Here is a 16,981-nt window from a genome sequence, read left to right on the forward strand (position 1 = left end):
TACCTTACAAAGTATTTGAAACAAAATTCAATTTCTCTGTTAAAAACTTTGAGAAAAAAAGATGGAAATTGATACATGTTAATACAATAAAAGGGGAGCCTCTGGAAAGTCTTATTTTCCTCTTCTATTTAATATAAAATACTTTTGAAATTTCTAATTAATGGCACATCATGTTATTTTCTGATTTGTAACTTTATTCTTTTTATTTCTAATTTTAAAATTTTCCACACAGTGTCAGGTTTAATTGTGATATCACATACAGTATTTGATTTTATCATCTGTCCTAGAAACGCCCAACTTCTGAGTGGCTGATAGCACTTCGTGTACTTTGACTTGTTCCTCTACCTCATTGATAACTTAGAGCAAAAATGGAATACAGATTTGTCACTTTATTAATATCTTACCAAATGTATGCTCAAATAGATACACAGTGTGGCATTCATTGTTTCTGAACCGTAGTGTCTTGAATGGATCTGTGTGCCTTTAAATTTCCTCAATGACTTTTAGTCTTTATGTTCATAATCAGATTCACAATTTAAGAAGTTACCTTGGTGACCAGATTTCTCATGTGGAATTGGTTGGTTGCTATGTGCATTTTTAATATGTGTTCATCGGTATCCATGCCATAATACATAATCAGACTTTTCTTCCAATTTTCTGCAGTCCATCTATGGTTTGTAGAATGGTGTTAGTAAGTACAAAAGTCGCTCCCATTTCATAGCACTCCTGAGCTGGACTTTAACTGTTAATGGACTAATTGGAACTACTTACTTTTATATTTTATAAATTAAAGGGCATGAAGAATATTACATTTTATAAAGTAAAGGACAAAAAGACCAGTACCATTTATTCAGTCCTTTAATGTATTTTTAAATTGTAATTGCCTCCAAGTCTCATCTGTTATTTGACGTGGGTATGCATGTGTGGTATCACTTTTCAGATTCTGGTTATAAAGTATATAAAGTAAACATTTTATTTTTCAGGTCCAACATAAATTATAAGGGTAAGTAAAAGTTACTACTGCCAGAAAAGGATTTTGCTAATAAAGCAACCCAAGTTTGGGGAAGATTGTGCCCTTTCTCTGTAGGGTTATTTGGGATATAAGGTCCCTGGATCCCCTGTGCCACACTAGTGGGTCTGACTTGGGGACTGTTGGTTAAATTGTCTGAATGATGCAAACTGCCTGTCCTTCTCTTCAGTACTTACTGATTTCAAGGGAAAATATTCATAAAATGTCTGTGGTTGAGAAAATAAACTTGACTGTCTTCAGATTTTTAAGGTGCCACCTAAAATTTTTTAATACATCCGAGAAAAGCTTAGACTGAAATGTGTGCTGTTTCCTGGGCGCTGAATAGCTCTGGGTATTAAATTGTCCAGACTGAGACATTTGCAGTGAAGTGAAGCTTCATGGTAAGAATGTAGAGAGTTCTCAAAGCCTCATAATGTTGACAGAGTATAAACCGATAAATTTAATAGACATTGGAGGTCATAAATATATTTTTATGTTACGAATACAAATAAATAAAATTCCTTGTGAAATCTCTTGAGATGTACCTTGATGGCATAAAATATTCGAGACAGGACCACAGAATTTTTGGAATGGAATCAGGTGCAGGTGGTTCTAGCAGTCATTTGTGTCCTGGAGGCATGGTCCTATGCCACAGTGAAGCCTCTGCTGTGTTGGCAGAGGTGCATGGTGGTGACGAAGAGAGCAGGCTTGCTTCCTTTCCCCCGCCTAGAGGCTGTCGTGCCCTCTTATTCAATGGGACGCGTCTATCGAGTACTTGCTGCGCGAGGGCGGAGGCCTAATACTTGCCGAACACTTGAAAAACGAGTAACACTTAAGAGAGTTCTCTTAGGAACATCATTTTTGTATATCAATTTTTTTGGAAGAGTTTGGTAAAGAAAATTTGACCATTTTACTTTCAGGATGCTCATTTCTTGGATTTCATATAGGTCATGGAAAATTATGGGTTTCATTATGTAGGACCATCTTGACGCATAAATAAAATTTCCCAGTTCTCAGCATGTTCTATTTGTTATCTGATGTTATCTATCTAGATGGTTTCAAAGACTTTGGGGTCCTCTACGTGTTTTCTTTTTTTTTCTTGGTTCCAGATTAAAAATAAAACGATGAAGATTTTATTTTGACTTTTTGAGCACATGTTATGACTGCAGCCTGCTAAATGAACTCTCCCTAAACATCTTGGTGTAGGCAACTTGTTAAGCAATTGATTTGGAATAGAATTGCAATTTCGTTAACTGGAGATAATACAGTATATTTCTGTGAGTTTATTGTAAATTCAACATGAAAAATGTGCAATATTATTCTGCTTTCTTCCATGCAAAGGGTGAAATCAAAATTGCTGTTTCTATTGAAGATGAAGCCAGCAAAGACCTGCCTCCCGCCGCCCTGCTCTATAGGCCAGTTCGTCAGTATGTTTACGGAGTCCTGTTTAGCTTGGCAGAAAGCAGAAAGAAAACTGAGAGACTTGCTTTTAGAAAGAACAGACTTCCACCAGAATGTATGTACTGTAAAATCCATTGTTTGTTTTCCTCGGTACCTCGTAATCTCTTGTGCATTTTTAAAGCCTTAGAAGAATCATGACTGAGTTCGCCCAGAGAGCCCCCACGTAAAGGAGGTGGGCTTCATCGGGGCTCTCACGAAAAGAGGACAAGCCTCGGGCTTTTTTCCCTCAGCAACAGCCCACTAATGGTGTTTATTCAGTAAAATGATAAAATAGCAAGTTTACACTTTAAACTGAACATTGCTCTGGAAACAGTCCCGATGGCCACCATCCTGCCGTGGTCAGCATGTCCCAGGCACAGTGACCGTAGTGTCTGCTCTGGTGTCCATGAGACGTGGTTTGCGCTTTCCAGAAGTCAGTGCTTGGGGGCCGTCACACTGGCTGTGCGCAGGGCTGCGCCAGTGCAGTGGGTGTACTGCTGCGCACCCCTGAGGCTGACAGGGCACCTGTGGTGGCTTCCCTCCGAGACCACCGGCTGATCAACGCTGGGGTAGAGGGGGATGTGGGAAGGCAGAAACTGTTGTTTAAAATTTTGGCAAAAGTTGAGATCAGTATTTCCATCTTCTGGTGGGCCACTGCAATACTTGGGAAAAAATCATGCCTTTCTGTTCTAGGTAATTTTATGTACTAAGGTAGGGAATGTTAAAGTCACCGTGTATTTAGTTGGAAATAGAGAAAAGTTTCCCAAAACATGCAGTCTAAAGTATATTATGAACTGTGGAAATTGAAGATTACTAGATCGCCCTCTAAACCAAGGCGATTTTAGTGCTTATGCAGTGACCCAATGCAGGCCTGTAACATGGGGGAAGCTGCCCAGCTCAGGGACAAGAATGGGAGTGGGTCTTCCCTTTGACTAAAAACTACAGAGATTCTAGTGATGCCAAAAACTCAGTTCTGTAGATTCTTAAGGATTCTGTTCCTGGTTACTATGACAAAGCTGTGATTCTGTAAGCCTTTAAAATGGAGCCATCTGTCACTACCCTTACTTGAAGATAGTCTGTCTGAGAGTGGCTGATGAGCTGTTTGTGTGACTATAAAAGGTGATGCTGGCTCTGCAGGGCCGCTTCTCGCTGATGCTTCTGCCGCCTTGATCAGGCTGGAGATGCCATGTGAAACACTGAGTGTTGTTAAAGTCTTTTCAAAGGCTCGACACATTACAGGTGTACATGTCCTCATTCTTTTCGTATGTCGTGTGGCTTAGAAAAAGAAGGACCTTTTTGACTTTGCGTGGGCTTGGTCAGTTTTCTGTGTTCACCCACTATGGCCCCGCAGCTGCGACCTCCACATCAGTTCACTGCCAACACTGACCGTCTTAGTCCCTGTAGCCCCCTTGGGTCTCTCGTGGGCCTGGAATGCTGAGAGCTGTGGAGTCCCTTGGAGCTCCACTTCCTGCCATGTCTTCAGCTCCATAGCACCGCGTCGACTTTCATGGTGAAAGGTTATTCTTTCATTTGCTTGTGTGTTCCAGAAGTATAGTTATCTTTATACAGAAACTCCTCAGTTTTCAGTGGTTACAGCCTAGGAACCCTTGGATAGTTCCCAGATTAGGCTCCCATTTGCAGTATTCACAGCTTTGTAGAGCAGCCTGAATATGGCTAGTGTGCTCTGTTCACGCCCTCAGCAATGACCAGTGTGTGTTCCTCATGTCTGCTGTGATTGTTCCTGCCCCTCCAGTTTAGAGAGTTCTGTGTCACAGGTGAGCTTCAGGTGCCAGGCGCTCTCAGGAAATAGGAGTCTTGGTCTCTTTCTGCTCTGCTACAGGTCTGCAGTTTTTTTTTGTTTGTTTGTTTGTTTTTTGCTTTTGCTTTTTAAGGGCCATACCTGTGGCATGTGGAAGTTCCCGGGCTAGGGATCGAATCAGAGCTGTAGCTGCCGGCCTACATCACAGTCACAGCATCGCCATATCCAAGCTGTATCTGTGACCCATGCTGCAGCTCATGGCAACGATGGTTTCTTAACCCACTGAGTGAGGCCAGGGGTCAAACCTGTGTGCTCATGGATACTAATCGGGTTCTTAATCCGCTGAGCCACGGTGGAAACTCCCGCGTTTGCAGTTGATTTAAGACACTGGTGGCACACACAGCTGATGACACACAATATTCTCCACTCATTGGTTAGTTTGTACCTGGGTGATACAGGTGTCCTGCCTGCCTGGGAGAGGCTGGCTGTTAGCAGACAGTAAAGGGAACCGAAGCCAGGGGAGAGTCTGGACTAAGTGGACCAGCACTCTGAGCACAAGCATGAGAGAGGCACTTTGCAGTGAAGGGCTGAGTGTGCAGACCACACAGGGCCTGAGGCCACTCTCACAGAGAAATGACAGGGTCTGCTTGCCTGGGGCAGGCCAGTTCCAGCTGAGGCTGGAGGGCCTGCAGCATGGTGTTGATCAAGAGAAGCAGAGAGGAGAATGGTGATGCCCATGGACTCTTTGAGGCTCCGGATGGAGGTGCCTTGATTGCACTTGGAGGCAGGAAGGGCACAGGGATACAAAGGGAAGCAGGAGGGCCCACCAGTATGAGGTGGATGTGGGGTGAGTGGAAGAAGGTCATAGTTTCAGAGAGTACTTGGCAGCCACATCTTTCCTTTCCCTCTCCTCCCCACTCCTCTGACTATTTTTTTCTCTTTTTTTATGATTTATTTATTTTTTTCCTGCTGTACAGCATGGGGACCAAGTTACACTTACATGTATACATTTTTTCCCCCACCCTTTGTTATGTTGCAACATGAGTATCTAGACAAAGTTCTCAATGCTACTCAGCAGGATCTCCTTGTAAATCCATTCCAAGTTGTATCTGATAACCCCAAGCTCCCACTCCCTCCCTCTCCCCCCGGGCGGCCACAAGTCTATTCTCCAAGTCCATGATTTTCTTTTCTGTGGAAATGTTCATTTGTGCTGCATATTAGATTGCAGTTATAAGTGATATCATATGGTATTTGTCTTTGCCTTTCTGACTCATTTCACTGAGGATGAGAGTCTCTAGTTCCATCCATGTTGCTGCAAATGGCATTATGTCATTCTTTTTTATGGCTGAGTAGTATTCCATTGTGTGTGTGTACCACATCTTCCTAATCCAGTCATCTGTTGATGGACATTTGGGTTGTTTCCATATCTTGGCTATTGTGAATAGTGCTGCAATGAACACGCGGGTACATGTGTCTTTTTCAAGGAAAGTTTTGTCCAGATATATGCCCAAGAGTGGGATTGCTGGGTCATATGGAAGTTCTATGTATAGATTTCTAAGGTATCTCCAAACTGTTCTCCATAGTGGCTGTTCCAGTTTACATTCCCACCAGCAGTGCAGGAGGGTTCCCTTTTCTCCACAACCCCTCCAGCACTTGTTATTTGTGGACTTATTAATGATGGCCATTCTGACTGGTGTGAGGTGGTATCTCATGGTAGTTTTGATTTGCATTTCTCTTATAATCAGCGATGTTGAGCATTTTTTCATGTGCTTGTTGGCCATCTGTGTATCTTCCTTGGAAAAGAGTCTATTCAGGTCTTTTGCCCATTTTTCCATTGATTGATTGGCTTTTTGCTGTTGAGTTGTATAAATTGCTTATATATTCTAGAGATTAAGCCCTTGTCCGCTGCATCGTTTGAAACTATGTTCTTCCATTCTGTAAGTTGTCTTTTTGTTTTCTTTTTGGTTTCCTTTGCTGTGCAAAATCCTCTGCCTTCTTTTTATTTGGTTATTTATTTATTTATTGTCTTTTGCCTTTTTAGGGCCACAGCCGTGGCATATGGAGGTTCCCAGGCTAGGGGTCTAATCACAGCTGTAGCCCCCTGTCTACGCCAGAGCCACAGCAACGCGGGATCCAAGCCGCATCTGCCACCTACACCATAGCTCATGGCAATGCCGGATCCTTAACCCTCTGAGGGAGGCCAGGGATTGAACCCACAACCTCATGGTTCCTAGTCAGATTCATTTCCGATGTACTACGACGGGAACTCCCATCCTCTGACTTCTTTTTAAAGATGGGAGATCGTTGTTTGCTATTGCCCTGCTCCTTCTGACCAGTGGAAAATAACTGACTCTGATGGTATTACTGACTGAGGTTTCCATGCCTGAAACATCTACTAAGTGACTGCGCATCGCTAGTCTTACAGAGAAAATGCTGTAGCTTAATGGTCTGGATGAGATGGGAGGACGATGTGTCTGCTCATGACGTAAGACCTCAAGCAGTTTCTCAGGAGTTCTTGGTAGACAAGATTTCATAGTATGTTGAAATCTTGTTTTACCTACTGTGCTTTTTTTTTTTTTTTTTTTTTTTTGGTCTTTTTAGGGCCGCATCCATGGCAAATGGAGGTTCCTAAGCTAGGAGTCCAATCGGAGCTATAGCTACCAGCCTACACCAGAGCCACAGCAACTCCAGGATCTGAGCTGCATCTGTGACCTACACCACAGCTCATGGCAACGTCGGATCCTTAAACCACTGAGCGAGGCCAGGGATCGAACCTGCAACCTCATGGTTCCTAGTAGGATTTGTTAACCACTGAGCCACAATGGGAACTCCTACCTACTGTGCTCTTAGACCATATGTAGATGAATTGAAATGAAACCAGTGGCACTTGACAGGAGATTTCATAAACTATGTGAAAGTGCACCACGAGGCCCTTCGGACAATTTTGGGCTTGAGATACCTACTGGCTTTGCTGTCTGCATTGGTAGCCTGGTAACCAACACCGAACTCTGTGAGTTCCAAGTAAATTCACCTACTCAGGTGTGTGATGCAGCTGCTTCTGAATGTGAGGGTTCTGATCTAACATGGCTTCAGAAATCTCTGCCTATAGATGCATGTGCCCGGTGTGGTCACCCTGACAAGCAGGAGTTTTCCCAGGAGGGCTTTGTTGTCACAGAGCGCTCAAAGCACATGTTGAAGTCCAAAGGGTTGTTTAGAAATCCTAGACGTAAGACATGGATCCATTTGGAACTTAGTCTCTTGACAATGAAAGGATGTGATAAAGTGTTCATAATCTGCAGTGGATTTTCACGTGACCCACCAGAGTTTCATGTTTACAGTCAGGTTAAAGTAGGCCTTCCACAGTCAGATCCTTAAAAAACTCCAGCCTTTGAGAGTCATAAAGAATTACATGCTTGTATTTTATTTTCTCTGTCCATTTCCAGGTTCTATCTTTTTGCTTTTAGGAAATTGATCAGAATACTTATTTTATTGTGGCAGCATGGTATTCAAGTCACTATTCTGGAATTCACTGTCCCACCAGCGGGGCAAGCAGAAGGCTTTTGACCCAGCACAAGCAGGTTCATCCAGATGTGCTGGGTGGTGCCACTGGCTGTTGATTTGGGGAGAGATGGGACCAGGGAATGTCTCTACCTGCTGCAGTAAAGGCTGGGCCTGGAAACAGGCACTTGGGCTCAAGCCAGCCCTGTCCTTGTGAGTGAAATCCAGATGCTATGGCTGTGTCTCAGAAGCACTCCTGCCCTGGAGACAGCTGTGGCCTTTGTTTGGTACCCTTGCGGCTTGTCTCCATGAGGGTGCTCCTTGGGCACTGGGGTTCCCCCAGGTGCACCTCAGTGGTTGAATAGGAGGGCCCTGAAGCAAAGAATCAGGTTCTAAAACGATTACAGAATAATGAGTCACCTTAGCTATAGCTGAAGAGTTAAAAATCCAGGAAGTGATTGGCACATTTTAAAATTATTACCACTTAATAAAATCAGCTTCCGTTTTCTGCAAGTCTCCCTAGTACCTCAGAGTTAAGTGAAAGAAGCAGGGTTGTAAAAAATAGATGCATATAAATTATAGACACATGAGATAGCATTATGGAAATAGGAAGCAAGCCTATATACTATGTTTATATTTACTGTACTTATACTACATTTGTATATTTGCACATTTACTCTCTACTTTTCTTAACTATTAAAAAAAACTAAAAGGAACATTGGGGATTTTTCATGTTCAATTTGCTTTAAAAATTTTGTTAGTGCCAAATAATTGGGACTGCTAATTGAAAATAAGTTAACTTTGTTCATTGTGAATTACATTATAAAACAGAATAATTTAACATGACCAGTATTAATGTGCTGTTTTAATACATGTGGAAATTGGTTATCAGAAACATTTTTTTCTCATGATTTTATGAAGGTGGTTTATATATTCTGAATTTCTTTATTTTTCAAAGCTTTCCAGGAGTGGCATTAGCAAACTGCCATTTCCTCACAGAACTTTGAGCAGCTGCGCTTAAGAGACGGCTGGGGAGGAAGGCAGGGTTGTGTGACAGACCAGTATTTGATGGTGCTCTTTTGGATTAATATTTATATCGTAAGTCCTTGAACTTGTGAGTTTCCATTATAGTGGGAATGACATAAATGGGGAAAATGAAGAATAGGAATAGTATTTTCCACGTGTCTATACCATAGTGTTCTTCAGCATACCCTGTGGCCTACTGAGTGTGTATATTTTTGTGGTGAGTAGGAGACCACCAGCTCAGCTATGAAAGATTTAAGGAAAACGTGTAACCTTTTACTTCTGAGAATCATGCAGAGTGCTCAATGATATGTCAGCAGGAAGAAATTGGGGCCAGAGTTGGACCCCCACAGCCTGAACACAGTGCTGCATAGAAGGTAACTCACAGTTTTCCCATTGGAAGGATAGACCAGCTGTCATTGCACCCATTTTTCTGTTTCTGCCCTGAAACGAAGGAACTGGAGCTTTGTTTTTATTTATTTGTGTGGTTTTGCTTTTTTTCTATAACCCCAGGAACGCTCAGGAGGTACAGCTCCCCAAGCACGCACACATACGCACAGAGCAAAGGTCCAGTTGGTCATAGTCTTGGAAGTTGCTTCCATCTTGTTCCTTATCCATAACCATATTGTGTGTGTGTGTATCATAACTCTCACTCCTAAGCCCTTAGCAGGCACTGCTAGTTGCTGTGGTACTCTGGCACTGAGCTTAGAGACGTCCTTCGTCATAGGGCTCTATCAAAAGCCACTACCAGTCAGTTGGCATAGGCTTACAGAATGAAAAATGTTCCTTATTCCTGGTCTGGATGGATCTCCAAATCAGCATTATGACAGATTTCCAAGGTAGCTGGTTGGCATATGTTTAAATGTGAGAGTAGCAGATAAGATTAACGTCTAACAGAAAACATTGGGTTTTCACTGATAGCTTACGTGTAATAGTGTTTAGGAGTTCCTGTGGTGGCGCAGTGGAAACAAATCCACCTAGAATCCAGAGGATGTAGGTTCGATCCCTGTCCTTTGTTCAGTGGGTCGGAGATCCAGCGTTGCCATGAGCAGTAGTGTAGGTCGCAAGCTCAACTCAGATCCTGTATTGCTGTGGCTGTGGTATAGGCCGGCAGCTGTAGCACCAATTTGACACCTAGCCTGGAAACTTCCATATGCCGAGGGTGCAGCCCCCCCCCCCAAAAGAAAAAGGATATTAGAGTTCTATGTCCTAAAGTTGTTATTTTGAAGAGGTACTTTAAGAAAGTACATTATAAATTTAGCCTCCAGTCATACAGAAAACTAATGTCCTAGAGTTGTTTTTACCAATGTAAAAATTCAGTTTAGTGTTAGGTAAAGAGGACAATCTTATGTTCAGTTTTTTTTTTTTTTTAAGTAGTCCACTTGCAATCATGAGTTTTCCTGTCAGTAGAAAAGATAAATATGTGTTGTGGTGATACACAGGTTTTTTTCATGGACAGCAGCTAGATTAGCCGACCTCTGGGGTTCTCTTACTCTTGGTTTAACAAGGCAGCCTGAGCATGTCTTTCTAAAATGGTACCTTCATGGAGAGGGTTCTATAGTGCTCTTGTTTGCACACAACTCAGATGTACACTCCGAGTGTTCTCCTAATCCAGTTGTCCCGTACCATCTGGATAACCAGTGGTTTTTCCAAAAAATGAGAAGAACCCAGATTACTTGCTGTTAGCTGGCTGCTTTGTGTCTGCTAGTCCTTGTGAGCTGAATCAGAGATGGAGCCCTCCCTCCCAGGCAGCAGCAACTTGGGAAGAAGCATGTAGGCAGAGGGAGAGAAGGCGCCTTGTGTGTGCAAGCCACCCCATGTCAGGCAAACTTGTCACACAGATGCGGTCACATGTTAGCCCGAAAGTGGGATGTCCCTTAAATCCATTAATTTCTAAAACACTTACCTTTAATTAGTCGAAAGCTTTGAGCCCGTACAACATAAATTGATCTCATGCAGCTGTAAGCTCATAGCAGGGATGCCAGGTGCCTTTTTCTTTCCTCATCTGAATTGTGCTGCAAGAGTGAGTTATTGGGCCCTTTTTTTCATGCCTAGTTTCAGGACTGGGCCAGGGTAAGGCAGGTGAGGGACCCAGACCTCAGAGTTTAAGACCCTTATTCTCACACAGGCACGTGGCAGTCGGTACTGAGCCCTAGGTGCCTTACCTATCTCACCCAGTACATAATAGGTGCTCAGTAGATAATCTGTTAAGTGATTGGCCAAAGGTTCCACAGCTGTTAAGTGGTGGTATACGCAAAAGATCTTCAAGTGTTTGACTGTTTCAAAACAGATACACACATATTTTTTAAAAAAGCAAAACAGGAGCACCTTTGCTTTTGGAACAAAGCTTTTCATTCCTGCATGTTTATTTTCTCTGATAATGATATGTATTTCTTAGATTAGATTTGAGCCATTCTTGTCATGAATAGTGCAGATAAGCAACAACAATAAAAATGCTTAGAACAATGAGAGGAAGCTAATACATCTAATATCTCCTTTACAGCTGCAGTCTGTCCTACCCTCCCTGTGCTCCTGGTGGAATATAGACTGCACGCCCCTGCTTAGTTTTGGGCCAGTCCTTTCTCCAGGACATGGGAGCGCCAGGTGGTAATCTTAAGGCATGAATGTGTGCTCACCTGTAGCAGGCTCATAGTATCTGAGCACACAGCATCCTGACAGGTAAATTCAGTCACACTTGGGTCCCTCAGAGCCCAGACTAGTCTGGGGCAGCTTCAGGGACTACTCAAGCGAATGGACACATGTGACAAGACTGCTGGCACCTCTGACTTCTGCATGTCTTTGATGTAGGACTTGGGATATAAAGTATGTATGGTTCTAGGCATTCTGAACTTGAGAATGAAGTCTCCACCAAAAATCTATTTCTAGGAGCTCCCATTGTGACTCATCGTTAATAACCCCCCCACCAGGATCCATGAGGACACAGTTTCGATCCCTGGCCTCGCTCAGTGGGTTAAGGATCCAGCGTTGCTGTGAGCTGTGGTGTAGGTGCAGACACAGCTTGGATCCGGTGTTGCTGTGGCTGTGGCCTAGGCTGGCAGCTGTAGCTCCAGTTTGACCCCTAGCCTGGGAACTGTGGGTGTGGCCCTAAAAAGACAAAAAATTTTATTTCTAGAATGAAAATAATATTAAAAAGTAAAATGAGGGAGTTCCCATCGTGGTGCAGTGGTTAACGAATCCGACTAGGAACAATGAGGTTGCGGGTTCGGTCCCTGCCCTTGCTTGTGGGTTGACGATCCGGCGTTGCCGTGAGCTGTGGTGTAGGTTGCAGACACGGCTCGGATCCTGAGTTGCTGTGGCTGTGGCGTAGGCCTGTGGCTACAGCTCCAATTCGACCCCTAGCTTGGGAACCTCCACATGCCGCGGGAGTGGCCCAAGAAATAGCAAAAAAAAAAAAAAAAAAACCTCAAAAAGTAAAATGATCGCTAAAAATTATTAAAGAGAGGCAAGAACAGAGCTGGCAAAGGGAAAACAAATAAATGGATAAAGATGAAGATGGCTTTAATAAGCATGCCTCTCTTGAGAAAACTCAAAGGAGACTCCTGACACTGTAACCTAAGTTTTCTAGGATGCAGTAAACTTAAGCTCTGTGTGCATGTGTGTGATGAGTATGCCTCTGAGGGTGTTTTGAGGGGGGAACGGGAGACAACTTAGATTAACTAGACTGTTAACCTAGATTAACAACCAAAGGTAAAATCTAACTAATTCCATTAGATATATTTTTGCCCCCAAAATGAAGATGTTACAAGGAAAATATAATAGACTCTTGCATTTTTGCTTAGGAGGGCATGAAGATGAACTTTGTGGACTGACCTAATAGAAATACAGCACACCGGTTAATGGCTTGTCCTTATCCTGTGTTCTTGGGGCTGACAGTGGGCCAACCTCTGAGGCTGTAGTTGGGGCAAAGGGGAGGGTGAGTGCCCATCGAAGGGCCCTCTGGGCGTGGGCGGGCGCTGTGTGGGGCTGTGCACACTGGAGCTTGGCAGGAATGGGGATGGGGGCGGGTGGCTAGATTGTGAGTCCAAGGACAGGGTCTGCTGGAAAATGGGGACTTTATGAGTTTGTATCTGGCACCTAAAATGTAGTTAAATTCAAAGGCGCATGTATTTATATATACATGTATATCTCTGTTTTGACTTTTTGGACCTTAAAATAAACATTATAAGAAATTTTAAATTTTCCTTGAATAAATTTAAACACTAAGATATTCAAATGTAAATTAAAGGAATTTTCCCAGTGACAAAATAGTAACTTTTTTGTGAGAGGAAAATTTCCGGAACCTGTCTTGACTTGTACCCCTGCTCAAGCAGCCTGCTCCTCGAAGTTGGGGTCCCTGCAGTATGGCTGGTCATGGCCCACCTCTGCAGCACACCGTCACCTGACCTGACTGGGGTTGATTGTCAAAGCTTGCTTTTCCTGTTGCCGACACACTGTGTATCTCCAAGTATCTGACCTCTGAAGTTCTTCGTGACATTGGAAGAGATGGTTGTCTTGCCTTCCTGTTCAGCCTTGGGGTGGAGCTAGAGATAAGCCAGTTAATCATTTGATTTGGTCAGGGTTCAGGTTCTTCTTGGGCTCAGTTTGCCTTAGGTGTTACTCTAAGGAAAAAGAGTCCGAGTTGGGTACTGCTTTTTGGATAGAATTGGTATGTCCAAGATGACATTCAAAACACAGCACCACCCTGGCTTCTGTCCCAGCTGTCAGCCGGGAGAGGGCAGGGTGGGGCGTGTAGCAGCTCTCTGGGCCCAGGCCAGGGGCTCCACAGCGCCGTGCTTCAGGATGGATGGTTATTGACTGGAATGAGCCATTTGTTACAAAAGGCACGCCCCCATCTTACCATTGGATTGTTTGAACACGGTTTGGTGAGACACATGAACACACTTCTCTGCATCATTCCCTTTCTCTCCATTTTCTCCTCCCCCTGCCCTAGCACAGTTTTCCCCTTAAATTATTTGGAAATTACATGGGGAAAATGTGCATATTTGGGTGTTTTAAGAATTAATTGATGCTAACAGTGGTAAAACTACTGCAGATAAAGGGTCATTTTTTTATATGATATCAACTTAGAACTTCTTGGTTTTGTTGTGTTTTTTGTTTGTTTGTTTGTTTTGAGGGGAAATTGGGAGTTTTATGGGTTGTCTTCAGTCTGGCTGAGTAGAAATGTATGCTGACTTCATCTGGGATTTCAAAAGATGAAATATTGCTTCTGCTTGCCAACTTATTGGGTTTTGGGGGTTCTCACTACATGGTAGTTTGTCCCTGCCAATCTTAAAAATAGAGCTTAACAGTTATATTTGTTAAAGTGGGAGGTCCTTAAGTAAAGTGGCTACCAAATGCAAGTTATATCTCAAGTCTAATTAGTAAAAATATTTATGTCGGTAGTGATTAGCTATCTAAATTGGATTTTCCGTGGATTTCCGTGATAATCACATACTTCTGTAAATTATGCCAGTCGTTATTACTAAAACCATTAATGGATGTATAATATTAGAAAAACAGGAGTTCCCGTCGTGGCGCAGTGGTTAACGAATCCAGACTAGGAACCACGAGGTTGCGGGTTCGGTGCCTGCCCTTGCTCAGTGGGTTAACGATCCGGCGTTGCCCTGAGCTGTGGTGTAGGTTGCAGACGCTGCTCGGTTCCCGCGTTGCTGTGGCTCTGGCGTAGGCCAGTGGCTACAGCTCCAATTGGACCCCTAGCCTGGGAACCTCCATATGCCGTGGGAGTGGCCCAAAGAAATGGCAAAAAGACAAAACAAAAACAAAAAAAAAACAAACAAATTTTGTCTAACATCCTTGATTTATACATCTTGGTTATATGGGGAAATGAAGTTTGATTTGATTGAGAAGAAATTTATCAACGATCTGAGTGAGTCACTGAAGTGCATAGAAAACAAAATGTTTTAGAGGTGAAGATTGAAGACCCCTGGCTTGCCAGTGAGAAAGTGCATTGTCATACGGGAGGGACATCCTCACGCTGTCATTACTAGAGCTGTTTGCTTTTGTTAGGCTTCGAGTTGCTGAGATGGGGCATAAACGGTTCTCTGATCTTCCTTCCGTAGTCTCGCCAGTGATCATTAAAGAGTGGGCAGCTTACAAAGGGAAATCTCCACAAACCCCGGAACTGGTGGAAGCTCTGGCCTTCAGGGAGTGGACCTGCCCCAACCTGAAGAGACTCTGGCTGGGGAAGGCAGTGGAGGACAAGAACCGCAGAATGAGGGCCTTCCTGGCCTGCATGAGGTCAGACACACCAGCCATGCTCAACCCTGCCAGTGTGCCCACCCATCTCACGGTGCTGTGCTGTGTCCTACGGTAGGTGTGGCCGGCCGCCCTTTCAGCTGCTGCCTGTCCCCAGTGGGCACTTGTCCCAGCAGATGCCTCTCAGAGACGTGTTCTGGATGAAGGATGCAGGGGTTATTCCAGATGAATCGTGTTGTGGGCTGGAATTTGTCCTCATCTCCCATTACCTGTATTACAGAAATATAGGCCATGTAAATGCACTGTGGACTTGAAATTGATACTATGTGGTATGTTTTTAGAACAGGCATATCGGATAAACCTGTATTTTATGTAAATATGATTTTACCATGGCTTATCCAATAAGTACTAAAAATTTCGGTGGCTATTGTGGGATTATATTGTATGTTATTCGTAATTGTTTTGTAGGGAAAATGTGCCTCTTCTTCCCTCCTTCATTTATTTAATCATGTAGATCATTGTGGACTCGTGATTCTCCCTCTCCCCAGGGTTAAGAGCTGATCCTACTTTGTTATTTAGTTCAGTGTTCCAGCTCAGGACTTGGGAGCTTGTTCAGTGGCTTCTTTGTCTTTTGTCCCCCAGCATGTCTTTGCTTCCTGGCCCCACAAGATGCCCAGGCTCATCCTGTATCTACCCTGCCCTGGATCCTGCCGTCTCTAAGGGGCTGGCTCCTGCCTTGGAGAGAGGGATGGAAACCCCAGATCTTGCCCTCTCAGCCTGTGTGGACACTGTAGGTGTTTTGGAGTTAGAGTTGGCAGGCATACCTGAATCAGGTTCATTAGTTTTGAGTGTTTTTTGAACCAGTTTCAAACTTAGGAAAAAATTGCAAGTGAAACACAAAGAATAAAAAAAAAAAGGCAGATACTTGACTGTGATTTTCTTTCTGTCTTTTTTTTTTTAGGGCCGCATCCACGGCATATGGAGGTTCCCAGGCTAGGGGTCCAGTCAGAGCTGTAGCTGCCGACCTATACCACAGCTCATGGCAACACCGGATCCTTAACCCACTGAGCGAGGCCAGGGGTTGAGCCCTCGTAGTCATGGATGCTAGTTGGGTTCATTAACTGCTGAGCCATGACAGGAACTCCTTGACGGTGATTTTCTACCAAGGACAGCTATCAGAATCATCCGTATCAGAGTTCCTGTCTTGGCTCACCGTTAACAAACCCAGCTAGTATCCATGAGGATGAAGGTTTGATCCCTGGCCTCACTCAAGGGGTTAAGGATCTGGTGTTGCCATGAGCTCTGGTGTAGGTGGGCAGCTGCAGCTTCAATTTGACCCCTGGCCTGAGAACTTCCATATGCCACAGGTGTCACCCTAAAAAAAAAGAAAAGACAAAAGAATCACCAGTATCAGTATTTTATTCTATCTTAACTTTAGCATTTGTTCCAGAGCCTTTCTTTCTTTGTATTTGGAGGTGAAGTCCCATTGGTCTCCCACAGATCCTGGTGGAGAGCAGAGCTATTCTCTACTCTCTTGTCTCATCCAGGCTGTACATCTGTGCTCTGACCACTGGGTAAAGGGGGTGTCTCCCTGGCTTCTCCAGTGAGCCCATTCTGTGCCCCATGTAACTAATAGGATTTCATGGGAGGCATGTTGTTTAACATTCCATTCCTCCTCCAACTTCATTGTATTTATGTCACTCAACATGGGCCTGGCTTCATCAATCACTGTGGTCCACTGCTGCCATCATTTAATTTGGTGCTTTGTTGGGCCAGTTGGGGATTTGTCATGCCTTTGTGTTCTTCTGACATGTATTTGTCATTCTGTGAGCACTTCTGTCTTCCTCTGCAGAGATGTTCTAGCCTCACCGTGGATGCCCCTCTTTCCCAGTAGCCTCGTGTCTAGTGACAGGGTCGATACTGGACCCCAGGACTTTGCCAGCAGCATCACGGCTCCCAGGTCTTCCCAGTGTGCACAGAGACAAATGCATGGTTGTAGGTAGACTTCCATTTCTGGTGCCTTCAGCCTGCCCTTT

General features: G+C 43.9%; 1 protein-coding gene across 2 annotated transcripts in view; it reads left to right on the forward strand.

Annotated features, from left to right (window-relative positions):
- Positions 1-16,981, forward strand: part of FAM120A (family with sequence similarity 120A) — a 113,150-nt gene that overhangs the window by 69,654 nt on the left and 26,515 nt on the right. For both annotated transcript variants that reach the window (XM_047779331.1, XM_047779330.1), the window contains 2 exons: positions 2,351-2,525; positions 14,810-15,059. In XM_047779331.1, the coding sequence (XP_047635287.1) occupies positions 2,351-2,525; positions 14,810-15,059 (425 nt within the window). The remainder of the gene's footprint in view (positions 1-2,350; positions 2,526-14,809; positions 15,060-16,981) is intronic.

This window comes from Phacochoerus africanus, chromosome 5 (genome assembly GCF_016906955.1).
Source record: "Phacochoerus africanus isolate WHEZ1 chromosome 5, ROS_Pafr_v1, whole genome shotgun sequence".
NCBI lineage: Eukaryota > Metazoa > Chordata > Mammalia > Artiodactyla > Suidae > Phacochoerus > Phacochoerus africanus.